At 40.5% G+C, this 12,538-nt stretch overlaps 1 protein-coding gene across 1 annotated transcript in view; it reads right to left on the bottom strand.

Moving 5' to 3' along the window:
* The window catches only part of LOC106584741 (unconventional myosin-Vc), a 36,156-nt gene extending 25,351 nt beyond the window's left edge, over positions 1 to 10,805 (bottom strand). Inside the window, exons 1-12 of the mRNA XM_045706108.1 lie at positions 10,612 to 10,805; positions 9,994 to 10,104; positions 7,641 to 7,812; positions 6,495 to 6,639; positions 6,040 to 6,196; positions 5,606 to 5,749; positions 5,291 to 5,372; positions 4,964 to 5,071; positions 2,872 to 2,978; positions 2,079 to 2,344; positions 1,819 to 1,900; positions 152 to 292 (exon numbers count right to left, since the gene is read on the bottom strand). Of these exons, the coding sequence (XP_045562064.1) occupies positions 152 to 292; positions 1,819 to 1,900; positions 2,079 to 2,344; positions 2,872 to 2,978; positions 4,964 to 5,071; positions 5,291 to 5,372; positions 5,606 to 5,749; positions 6,040 to 6,196; positions 6,495 to 6,639; positions 7,641 to 7,812; positions 9,994 to 10,104; positions 10,612 to 10,638 (1,542 nt within the window). The 5' untranslated portion in view covers positions 10,639 to 10,805. The remainder of the gene's footprint in view (positions 1 to 151; positions 293 to 1,818; positions 1,901 to 2,078; positions 2,345 to 2,871; positions 2,979 to 4,963; positions 5,072 to 5,290; positions 5,373 to 5,605; positions 5,750 to 6,039; positions 6,197 to 6,494; positions 6,640 to 7,640; positions 7,813 to 9,993; positions 10,105 to 10,611) is intronic.
* Positions 10,806 to 12,538: the final 1,733 nt, after the last annotated feature.

Genomic DNA, 12,538 nt, shown 5'->3' with positions numbered 1-12,538 from the left:
TGTGTGTGTGTGTGTGTGTGTGTGTGTGTGTGTGTGTGTGTGTGTGTGTGTGTGAAACACCCTCCACCTTGTATATAATCCATTTTACATCCCCACTGTCCTGTCATACAAAAACTATGCACATCCTTGTTATATACATCATTGGTCTCACCAGACATTCTTCATCCAGCAGGTCCAGGATGCCCATCTTAGCTTCAATCAGGTCAATGACCGGCTGGTTGTCATAGAAGTCTATCAGAGTCCAGGGAATATCCTCTTTCATGTACTCGTCCTGCTCCAGCTTGAACACATGCTGAGGAAACAATTTTTTAAAAATCTTTATTGTTTCAACATTTCCATACTGCTGTTTTTGTTGTAAGATCTCTAGTGAGTAAGATTCCAATGTATTTAGTACATACAGTACGGCAAATATAGTTGGACTTGGACTTGGTGAGTTTACATACCTAGTTGGACTTGGACTTGGTGAGGTTACATACCAAGTTGGACTTGGACTTGGTGAGGTTACATACCTAGTTGGACTTGGTGAGGTTACATACCTAGTTGGACTTGGTGAGGTTACATACCTAGTTGGACTTGGTGAGGTTACATACCTAGTTGGACTTGGTGAGGTTACATACCTAGTTGGACTTGGCGAGATTACATACCTAGTTGGACTTGGCGAGATTACATACCTAGTTGGACTTGGTGAGGTTACATACCTAGTTGGACTTGGTGAGGTTACATACCTAGTTGGACTTGGACTTGGTGAGGTTACATACCTAGTTGGACTTGGACTTGGTGAGGTTACATACCTAGTTGGACTTGGTGAGGTTACATACCTAGTTGGACTTGGACTTGGTGAGGTTACATACCTAGTTGGACTTGGTGAGGTTACATACCTAGTTGGACTTGGTGAGGTTACATACCTAGTTGGACTTGGACTTGGTGAGGTTACATACCTAGTTGGACTTGGACTTGGTGAGGTTACATACCTAGTTGGACTTGGACTTGGTGAGGTTACATACCAAGTTGGACTTGGTGAGGTTACATACCTAGTTGGACTTGGTGAGGTTACATACCTAGTTGGACTTGGTGAGGTTACATACCTAGTTGGACTTGGACTTGGTGAGATTACATACCAAGTTGGACTTGGTGAGGTTACATACCAAGTTGGACTTGGTGAGGTTACATACCAAGCTGGACTTGGTGAGGTTACATACCAAGTTGACTTGGTGAGATTACATACCAAGTTGGACTTGGTGAGGTTACATACCAAGTGGACTTGGTGAGGTTACATACTAAGTTGGACTTGGACTTGGTGAGGTTACATACCAAGTGGACTTGGTGAGGTTGCATACCTAGTTGGACTTGGACTTGGTGAGGTTACATACCTAGTTGGACTTGGACTTGGTGAGGTTACATACCTAGTTGGACTTGGTGAGATTACATACCTAGTTGGACTTGGACTTGGTGAGGTTACATACCTAGTTGGACTTGGTGAGGTTACATACCTAGTTGGACTTGGACTTGGTGAGGTTACATACCAAGTTGGACTTGGTGAGGTTACATACCTAGTTGGACTTGGTGAGGTTACATACCAAGTTGGACTTGGACTTGGTGAGGTTACATACTAAGTTGGACTTGGTGAGGTTACATACCAAGTTGGACTTGGCGAGATTACATACCTAGTTGGACTTGGACTTGGTGAGGTTACATACTAAGTTGGACTTGGACTTGGTGAGGTTACATACTAAGTTGGACTTGGTGAGGTTACATACCAAGTTGGACTTGGCGAGATTACATACCAAGTTGGACTTGGACTTGGTGAGGTTTACATACCAAGTTGAATTGCTGCTGAAGCTTCTCATTGGCATAGTTGATGCAAAACTGTTCAAAACTGTTGATGTCAAATGTTTCAAATCTGAGAGGAGGAGAATAAATAGCCAAAAAGAACAGACATGTTTTTTATTTTCATGTTTAATATATTTTTGAAGAAGTTTTTACTTGCAATGATCGTGATCGCAACATGTGATTGTATAGTTGAATATACAAACAACTAAACAACTGAAATATACAGTAATGTCATGAATCCAAATTACCCATAGATGTCCAGTACTCCTATGAAGGAGTGCTGTTTCCCTGGCACCTGCAGGGCTGCATTGATCTTCTGGATGACGCAGTCGAACAGGTGGGCATAGATCTGCTTGGCGAGGGCATCTCTGGCGTTCACAGCCCGTTCACTGGGCACAGGCTTCACCACCGTCTCTGCCACCATGGCTATCCTGCGATGGCACAGCCAACGGGTAACACCATCAGGACTGACCCCGAGAAGGTCACAGAAAGCAGCTAGGTGTTGATCACTGGACTGAAGGGAGGGAGGGAGGGAGGGAGGGAGGGAGGGAGGGAGGGAGGGAGGGAGGGAGACACCATTGTAAATACAACCCATATTTATGTTTATTTCTTTTCCCTTTTGTACTTTAACTATTTGCACATCGTTACAACACTGTATATAGACATATTATGACATATGAACTGTCTGTATTATTTTGGAACTTCTGTGAGTGTCATGTTTACTGTTAATTTGTATTGTTTATTTCAATTTTGTTAATTATCTACTTCACATGCTTAGGCAATGTTAACATATGTTTCCCATGCCAATAAAGCCCTTCAATTAAATTGAATTGAAAGAGAGGGAGAGAGAGAGAGAGAGAGAGAGAGAGAGAGAGAGAGAGAGCGAGAGAGAGAGAGAGATATTATTCTGTAAAATATGATGCCCTAATCTGGCTCGAAGGACTATTACAAATATGATCAATCTTATCTGAAGTAGTCAGTCTAGCTCAAGTCAAACCCTTAGTAAAACTTAAACCAAAGTAAAATCTGAGTACTGCATACACTAACTGATGATCTGTCTGATCCAACGTTTCTGATCTCTACATTCCCCAGGTGTAGAATCCCAGCCAGCACCTTGAACACATCTGACTGGAAGTCCTCCGTTAACCCTACAGGGAGGACAGAGGACAGGAGGTGAGACAGTATCCTGCAGACGTACCTACATAAGGACATAACTGGAAGTCCTCCGTTAACCCTACAGGGAGGACAGAGGACAGGAGGTGAGACAGTATCCTGCAGACGTACCTACATAAGGACATAACTGGAAGTCCTCCGTTAACCCTACAATAGGACAGAGGACAGGGGGTGAGACAGTATCCTGCAGACGTACCTACATAAGGACATAACTGGAAGTCCTCCGTTAACCCTACAATAGGACAGGAGGTGAGACAGTATCCTGCAGACGTACCTACATAAGGACATAACTGGAAGTCCTCCGTTAACCCTACAATAGGACAGAGGACAGGAGGTGAGACAGTATCCTGCAGACGTACCTACATAAGGACATAACTGGAAGTCCTCCGTTAACCCTACAATAGGACAGAGGACAGGGGGTGAGACAGTATCCTGCAGACGTACCTACATAAGGACATAACTGGAAGTCCTCTGTTAACCCTACAATAGGACAGAGGACAGGAGGTGAGACAGTATCCTGCAGACGTACCTACATAAGGACATAACTGGAAGTCCTCCGTTAACCCTACAATAGGACAGAGGACAGGGGGTGAGACAGTATCCTGCAGACGTACCTACATAAGGACATAACTGGAAGTCCTCCGTTAACCCTACAATAGGACAGAGGACAGGGGGTGAGACAGTATCCTGCAGACGTACCTACATAAGGACATAACACATTCATAAGCAGTACATAAGGATTCGATAAACACATGTAGCAACCACATGTTATGAATGTGTCCTTATGTAGCAACCACATGTTATGAATATGTCCTTATGTAGGACTTAATATAATTGTATTGTTTATTCTTATCTTTTATTATGTGTTACTTGTTGTTTCATTATCGAGAGGGAATCTGCAAGTGTGCATTTCATTGGACTATGTACACCATGTGCATCCTGTACATACAGTGGTGTAAAGTACTTAAGTATAAATACTTTAAAGTACTACTTAAGTTTTTTTTTTTTTGATATCTGTACTTTACTATTTGTATTTATGACAACTTTTCCTTTTACTTCACTACATTCCTAAAGAAAATAATGTACTTTCTACTCCATACATTTTTCCTGACAGCCCAAAAGTACTCGTTACATTTTGAATACTTAGCAGGACAGAAAAACTGTCCAATTCACATACTTATCAAGAGAAGATCCCTGGTCATCCCTACTGCCTCTGATCTGGCAGACTCACTAAACAGAGAACATCCCTGGTCATCCCTACTGCCTCTGATCTGGCAGATTCACTAAACAGAGAACATCCCTGGTCATCCCTACTGCCTCTGATCTGGAGGACTCACTAAACAGAGAACATCCCTGGTCATCCCTACTGCCTCTGATCTGGAGGACTCACTAAACAGAGAACATCCCTGGTCATCCCTACTGCCTCTGATCTGGCGGACTCACTAAACAGAGAACATCCCTGGTCATCCCTACTGCCTCTGATCTGGAGGACTCACTAAACAGAGAACATCCCTGGTCATCCCTACTGCCTCTGATCTGGCAGACTCACTAAACACAAGTGTTTCGTTTATAAATTATGTCTGAGTGTTGGTGCATGCCCCTGGCTGTCTGTAAATGTAAATAACAAGAAATTCTGCTGTCTGGTTTGCTTAATATAAGAAATTTGAAATTATTTATACTTTTGCTTTTACCTTTGATACTTAAGTATACTTTAGCAAATACATTATCTTTTGATACTTAACTATATTTAAAACCAAATACTTTTAGACTTTTACTCAAGTAGTATTTAACTGGGTGACTTTCACTTTTACTTGAGTAAATTTCTATTAACATATGTTTACTTTGACTCAATTGTGTACTTTTTCCACCACTGTGTATACATATGTCTAATAAAACTTGATCTTGCTTCACACAGCAGTATGTTGACCTAAAGAGTGATGAACAAAGTGATGACTCTTACCCAACAGCGAGAAGGTCCTGCGTGTCTCTTCCATGTCCTTCCTGTCGTCCACCCCCTCGATACCTGTCTCCCCGCCCATGCAGGTGTACCTGAACTCATCTGCACTCACTGGACACACACAATAAGAGTTTGTCCTTAACTGACTCGCCTGATTCAATAAAGATTAAATAAATAAGATGATGACATTCATGGACTATTTATGGCTGTATGATGCGCCTATCGTGTAAATACAGTAACAGTGGACTGTTCCTTCCTTCTCCAGTCACTACACAGGTCTAACCCTCAATGAGAATAACCTTTAGAAAATAATGGTTCAATGAAACTCACACAATCTCAGGCTCTTGAACTCAGATTGCTCTGCACAGGCACACATCTGGTAGAAGATGTGGTAGTTTCTCTCGTTCTCTGACTGAAAAGTAAAATGTGGTATTACTGTCTGATGTCCTGGTCCCAGATCTGTTCGTGTTGTCTTGCCAACTCCTACGGTCGTTGTCATGGCAAGGAGATGGCAAGACAACACAAACGGATCTGGAACCAGGCTAGAATGATTCACTGAAGCCTTGATCATTTTAAACATGACCCAACTATACGGTAGCTAACAACACCACATATAATCAGAGAATCAAGTGTGTGACGTATGACCTGGGAAACCACTCTAGATTTCTCCAGGAGATACGTCCTCATGTTGGCCCCGATGATCTGATATCTCCTGTCGAAGCTGATCTCTGTGTACTTCCCAAAGCGACTGCTGTTGTCGTTCCTGGTCGTCTTGGCATTTCCTATAGCCTGACGACAACAAAAAACACAGGTTACACACGTAGTTGATGATAATCAACACACATTGTAGATTGAGAGTTATGGGAAGTACGGTGGCTGATGAGGCCAATCTGTGCCTCGAACACTCTGTGGCACACCGGACATGATCTGTCCGATTATCACGTTAGAACTGTGAGCCTTTCTTTTCTTTATCGACAGATTATCAAATCCACAGATTACCTAAGATTACTCATTGACATACTGTGAGGTTACATGTAACGTGGACTCACTGCTAGGACTCGTGGATTCCAAAAACATACCTCAGTTATTGGATTGGATGCCAGAACTTTGTCTTCCACGCGTGTTTTGCTGCTAGACTTGCTAACCATAGCGAAGTACCTCATGACATACCTAGCAGACACAGTCTTTCCCGCTCCAGACTCACCACTCACTATAATAGACTGGTTCTTATTGTTCCTGAGAAAGAAAAATGTATGTATCTGAGTAGGAATATATAGAATAGTCACACTCGTTGCTTCTCATTTGTGTAACATTGGACAGTTGATCTCATTTTTAAGGAGAAGTTCTATTGACAGATAGGCCCAAAGGGCAAAAATGTATGATGGTAAAATAGATTAAAGGCTATAGAATAGGACGTTGGTGGGGGGGCTCAGGGATTGAACCGCTGTCTCCAGGAGCATAGCGTTGGGCCGGGGGACGGCATCACTACCACAAAACCAGCCCCCCCCCCGGGGACAGTCTGTCTCATTCTTACCTGGCCATCTGTTTGTAAGCCTCCTCTGCCACAGCGAATATGTGAGGGTCCATAGCTCCCATGTTCTGTCCAGAGTACGCCTGAATGACTGCATCTCCATAGATGTGAAGCTGCTTGTATGGGTTGACAGCCACCAGGATGATTCCTGAAAGGGAGTGAAGGAAACCATCAGGGCATACAGTACAGTCAGAGTTATCCTACTTGCTTTCACATAGTATGCTTCTAATATAGAATATAACCTGTTGTATTTGGCTCATGTGACAAATACAATTTGATTTGATTTGACAGAATATAATAGAATATAGCATAATACAATAGAATACAATAGAATACAATACAATAGAATAGCATAGAATAGAATACAATAGAATACACTAGACTACAATAGAATAGAATATAATACAATGCAATAGAATAGAATAGAATACAATAGAATATAATACAATACAATAGAATACAACAGAATACAACAGAATATAAGATAATACAATAGAATAGAATAGAATACAATACAATACAATACAATATAATACATCAGAATATAAGATAATACAAATGGATACAACAGAATATACTACAATAAAATACAATAGAATACTATATAATACAATAGAATACAATAGAATATAACAGAATAGAATTCAATAGAACACAATACAATACAACAGAATATAATAGAATAGAATACAACAGAATACAATACAATACAATAGAATACAACAGAATAGAATAGAATACAGAATATAATAGAATACAACCGAATATAATAGAATAGAATACAACAGAATATAATAGAACACAATAGAACAGAAAAGAATACAATAGAATATAATAGAATATAAGAGAATATAATACAATAGCATAGAATAGAATTCAATAGAATACAATACAATACAATACAATACAATACAATACATTAAAATACCATATAATGCAATACAATACAATACAATAGGTGTATTATACTCCGAGAAGAATACTATTTTTCACAACTCGGCATGGACATTTTACACAAACGCCAAACCACAACTCATCACCCAGACATTACATTTCCAGTTCCCTCTCTACGTTCAGTAAAGACAGCAGACGAACAGTAAAACAAAGATGTCCCATTAGAAAGCTGGGGAAACATTTCCTTTTTAGTACCACAGTAGCTGTAGATAATGTTGGACTCCACGAAGCGCACTTTGAGATTGTGTAGTACGGCAGGCTCGTGGAGATAGCTGAGAGCTGTCAGATCATTCTCTCCCACCAGGATATCAGGGTTGCGGAGGTGAGGGAGCTGAGGACTGGATTTGTCCAGGGGGTACATCATCTCCTACAGAGGAAAAAAAACAGTGTGATACTGGAGATGTAAAGGCTCTATGGACAGTTTCCCAGACATAGACTAAGCCTGGTCCTGGACTAAAAAACACATGTTGAAATGCTGACTTTTAGGCCTTTCACAATTCCTACTCTTGTCACTGACAGATAGAAGATGAGTGAAAGTAATGAGTTCAGAGATAAATGAAAGATTCTCCCAATAAATGAATTATAATGCAAGAGTATATCGCCATTCTGACTGAGACCGCACATACAGTACAGTGCAGACAGAGCACTGTATAATCTATAGTTCATAGTCTCTGTGTTCCTTACAGTGCAGACAGAGAACTGTATAATCTATAGTTCATAGTCTCTGTGTTCCTTACAGTGCAGACAGAGAACTGTATAGTGTACAGCGTCATAGTCTCTGTGTTCCTTACAGTGCAGACAGAGCACTGTATAATCTATAGTTAATAGTCTCTGTGTTCCTTACAGTGCAGACAGAGCACTATATAATCTATAGTTCATAGTCTCTGTGTTCCTTACAGTGCAGACAGAGAACTGTATAGTCTACAGCTTCATAGTCTCTGTGTTCCTTACAGTGCAGACAGAGCACTGTATAATCTATAGTTAATAGTCTCTGTGTTCCTTACAGTGCAGACAGAGAACTGTATAATCTATAGTTCATAGTCTCTGTGTTCCTTACAGTGCAGACAGAGAACTGTATAGTCTACAGCTTCATAGTCTCTGTGTTCCTTACAGTGCAGACAGAGCACTGTATAATCTATAGTTAATAGTCTCTGTGTTCCTTACAGTGCAGACAGAGCACTATATAATCTATAGTTCATAGTCTCTGTGTTCCTTACAGTGCAGACAGAGAACTGTATAGTCTACAGCTTCATAGTCTCTGTGTTCCTTACAGTGCAGACAGAGCACTGTATAATCTATAGTTAATAGTCTCTGTGTTCCTTACAGTGCAGACAGAGCACTGTATAATCTATAGTTAATAGTCTCTGTGTTCCTTACAGTGCAGACAGAGCACTGTATAATCTATAGTTCATAGTCTCTGTGTTCCTTACAGTGCAGACAGAGAACTGTATAGTCTACAGCTTCATAGTCTCTGTGTTCCTTACAGTGCAGACAGAGAACTGTATAGTCTATAGTTAATAGTCTCTGTGTTCCTTACAGTGCAGACAGAGAACTGTATAGTCTATAGTTAATAGTCTCTGTGTCCCTTACAGTGCAGACAGAGAACTGTATAGTCTATAGTTCATAGTCTCTGTATTCCTTACAGTGCAGACAGAGCACTGTATAATCTATAGTTCATAGTCTCTGTGTTCCTTACAGTGCAGACAGAGCACTATATAATCTATAGTTCATAGTCTCTGTGTTCCTTACAGTGCAGACAGAGCACTGTATAATCTATAGTTCATAGTCTCTGTGTTCCTTACAGTGCAGACAGAGCACTGTATAATCTATAGTTCATAGTCTCTGTGTTCCTTACAGTGCAGACAGAGAACTATATAATCTATAGTTCATAGTCTCTGTGTTCCTTACAGTGCAGACAGAGCACTGTATAATCTATAGTTCATAGTCTCTGTGTTCCTTACAGTGCAGACAGAGCACTATATAATCTATAGTTCATAGTCTCTGTGTTCCTTACAGTGCAGACAGAGAACTGTATAATCTATAGTTAATAGTCTCTGTGTTCCTTACAGTGCAGACAGAGCACTGTATAATCTATAGTTAATAGTCTCTGTGTTCCTTACAGTGCAGACAGAGAACTGTATAATCTATAGTTAATAGTCTCTGTGTTCCTTACAGTGCAGACAGAGAACTGTATAATCTATAGTTCATAGTCTCTGTGTTCCTTACAGTGCAGACAGAGAACTGTATAATCTATAGTTAATAGTCTCTGTGTTCCTTACAGTGCAGACAGAGAACTGTATAATCTATAGTTCATAGTCTCTGTGTTCCTTACAGTGCAGACAGAGCACTGTATAATCTATAGTTCATAGTCTCTGTGTTCCTTACAGTGCAGACAGAGCACTGTATAATCTATAGTTAATAGTCTCTGTGTTCCTTACAGTGCAGACAGAGCACTGTATAATCTATAGTTAATAGTCTCTGTGTTCCTTACAGTGCAGACAGAGAACTGTATAATCTATAGTTAATAGTCTCTGTGTTCAGTACTTACAGTGCCATCCTCAAACTGCAGTTTTAAAGTATCATCTCCAGGTTTGAAGTCTCTCAGGATCTCTGCTGACTTCCAGACATGCTCTGCATCCGGTATCCACACTCTGTTGTACTGAAGGAGAAAATTAATGAATGCATGAATTTGTATTTCTATGTCATGTCACATTTATGTGACCCATTCCCTTTCAATTGCTAAATACAATTACAGTAGCCTACAAACTGGCTACATTATGTAACACCATCTTTGTCATGTATTAGTTGTTTGTAATGCAATTGCAATGTATTATTTTCAAGATGTCCAACAAAGAGAAGTGTGAAGCTAATTTACCATAATAATATCCTAAACTTTCCCAAGGTTGACGTGACGTCATCATTACAGTGTGTACTGTGCCATACGTCAGTTGTAATGGATTTCATGCGGGTTTTATTGTCATCATGTAGAATGAAAAATGCCGGTCATTCATTCGTTTAACAGACGCTCAACCGAAAGCAGAGTACAGTGTAAAATTAATCTGTCACCATTTTGAACAGGTGTGTCAACAAAGCGATGGAGATTCTGTAGGAAGATTAAATGAGATAAAAACACGTTATCACTTTTTCTTTCATATAATTTCCTCACCTTCGTATAGAGTTCCGACAAAGCCATGGTAACGCATAATAATCCGTGCGTTTAGCCTACAACATATTTATATACAGTCAAGTGCGAATCGATACTGTACATCCCTTTATTGTCAACATGAGGTTCCTTATGTCCACAACATCTTGCAGCCCAGTTGTGCGCCGGTGCAGAACGATTTGTGAAAGTAGACAACTTCCCCAGGTGAGGTGGACTTTGTCTTGCTCGTCCCGCCCATCAGGGTGACAGCAGATTTACAGGCGTGTTCATTTGAACAAGGACTCGAGACGATAACATAAACAGGATACATTATACCGCCGCAAACTTTAAATTGTGAGGGTGATTCTACGGCGCATGCGCCTTGCGTTTACTCAGGGCATGGGACACAGATGGAAATCTAGCCTACATTTCTCCCAAACTTTTTCATAGTACGTGGTTGTGTGATAATAATCCATCACGCGTGTCTTATGCACCAATTTTAAAAAAAAGTTGATCTCAGTATTTATAGCACATTTATTTAAATTGAGTTTCCAAATAACGTTCACCATATTTCAATATCCAACTGCAAACCCATAATATAAAGGTGCATGAGAAAACACTGTTTAAGGTGACGTGTCATTTTTTTAAATGTTACCTTTATTTAAGTAGGCAAGTCAGTTAAGAACGAATTCTTAATTTCAATGATGGCCTTGTTCAGGGGCAGAACGACAGATTTTTACCTTATCAGCTCACGGATTCGATCTCGAAACCTCCCGGTTACTAGTCCAACGCTCCAACCACTAGACTACCTGCCGCATGGTCAACAAACACAAACACATTTATTGAATTACAGTCATGAGTAACTAAAACAACCACTGTGACGCACTATGTTTCAAATAGGTTTTATTGTGGAAAATACAATCATGTGCCCAAGTTTACAATCAGATTGGTGAACTCACTCCCTTTTTAACATGCAACAGTAACATGCATTTAAACAGAATGGACACACACAAAAAAAACTAAGTGGATGTATCAAAACAGAAATAATAATAAAGAAGGAAACAAAAATAAACCCTAAATCAAGACAAACAGAAAAACATTTGAAAAAAACCTTCCCGGATACCCTCCCAGAAGGGTTTAGACCCGTGTGAGGAACCCTAGGTTGAGAGAGCTTGGTATCTGGATATTCTCCACTGCCCGGGGGGGCCTGAGGACAACAGTGTCAGAATAACTCAGCAGCTGCCAAACTAACCCTGATTCAGATGACAATCCTAGATTACGGAGACATCATTTATAGATCGGCAGGTAAGGGTGCTCTCGAGCGGCAAGATGTTCTTTACAATTCGGCCAATGCTCCTTATAGGACACATCACTGCACTCTATACTCCTCTGTAAACTGGTCATCTCTGTATACCTGTCGCAAGACCCACTGGTTGATGCTTATTTATAAAACAATTTTAGGCCTCAATCCCCTCTATCTGAGATATCTACTGCAGCCCTCATCCTCCACATACAACACCCGTTCTGCCATTCACATTCTGTTAAAGGTCCCCAAAGCACATACATCCCTGGGTCACTCCTCTTTTCTGTTCGCTGAAGCTAGTGACTGGAACGAGCTGCAACAAACACTCAAACTGGACTCCTCATTCAATGACTCAATCATGGATACTCTTACTGACAGTTGTGGCTGCTTCGTGTGATGTATTGTTGTCTCTACCTTCTTGCTCTTTGTGCTGTTGTCTGTGCCCAATAAGGTTTGTACCATGTTTTGTGCTGCTACCATGTTGTTGTCATGTTGTGTTGCTACCATGCTGCGTTGTCATGTGTTGCTGCCTTGCTATGTTGTCGTCTTAGGTCTCTCTTTTCTCTCTTGTCGGGATGTGTGTTTTGTCCAATATTTATATATATATATATTATTTTTTAATCCCATCTCCCGTACCCGCAGGCCTTT

This window comes from Salmo salar, chromosome ssa23, assembly GCF_905237065.1.
Source record: "Salmo salar chromosome ssa23, Ssal_v3.1, whole genome shotgun sequence".
Lineage (NCBI taxonomy): Eukaryota > Metazoa > Chordata > Actinopteri > Salmoniformes > Salmonidae > Salmo > Salmo salar.
Note: the sequence above shows the minus strand (reverse complement) of the source record. Positions and strands in the feature narration are given on the sequence as shown.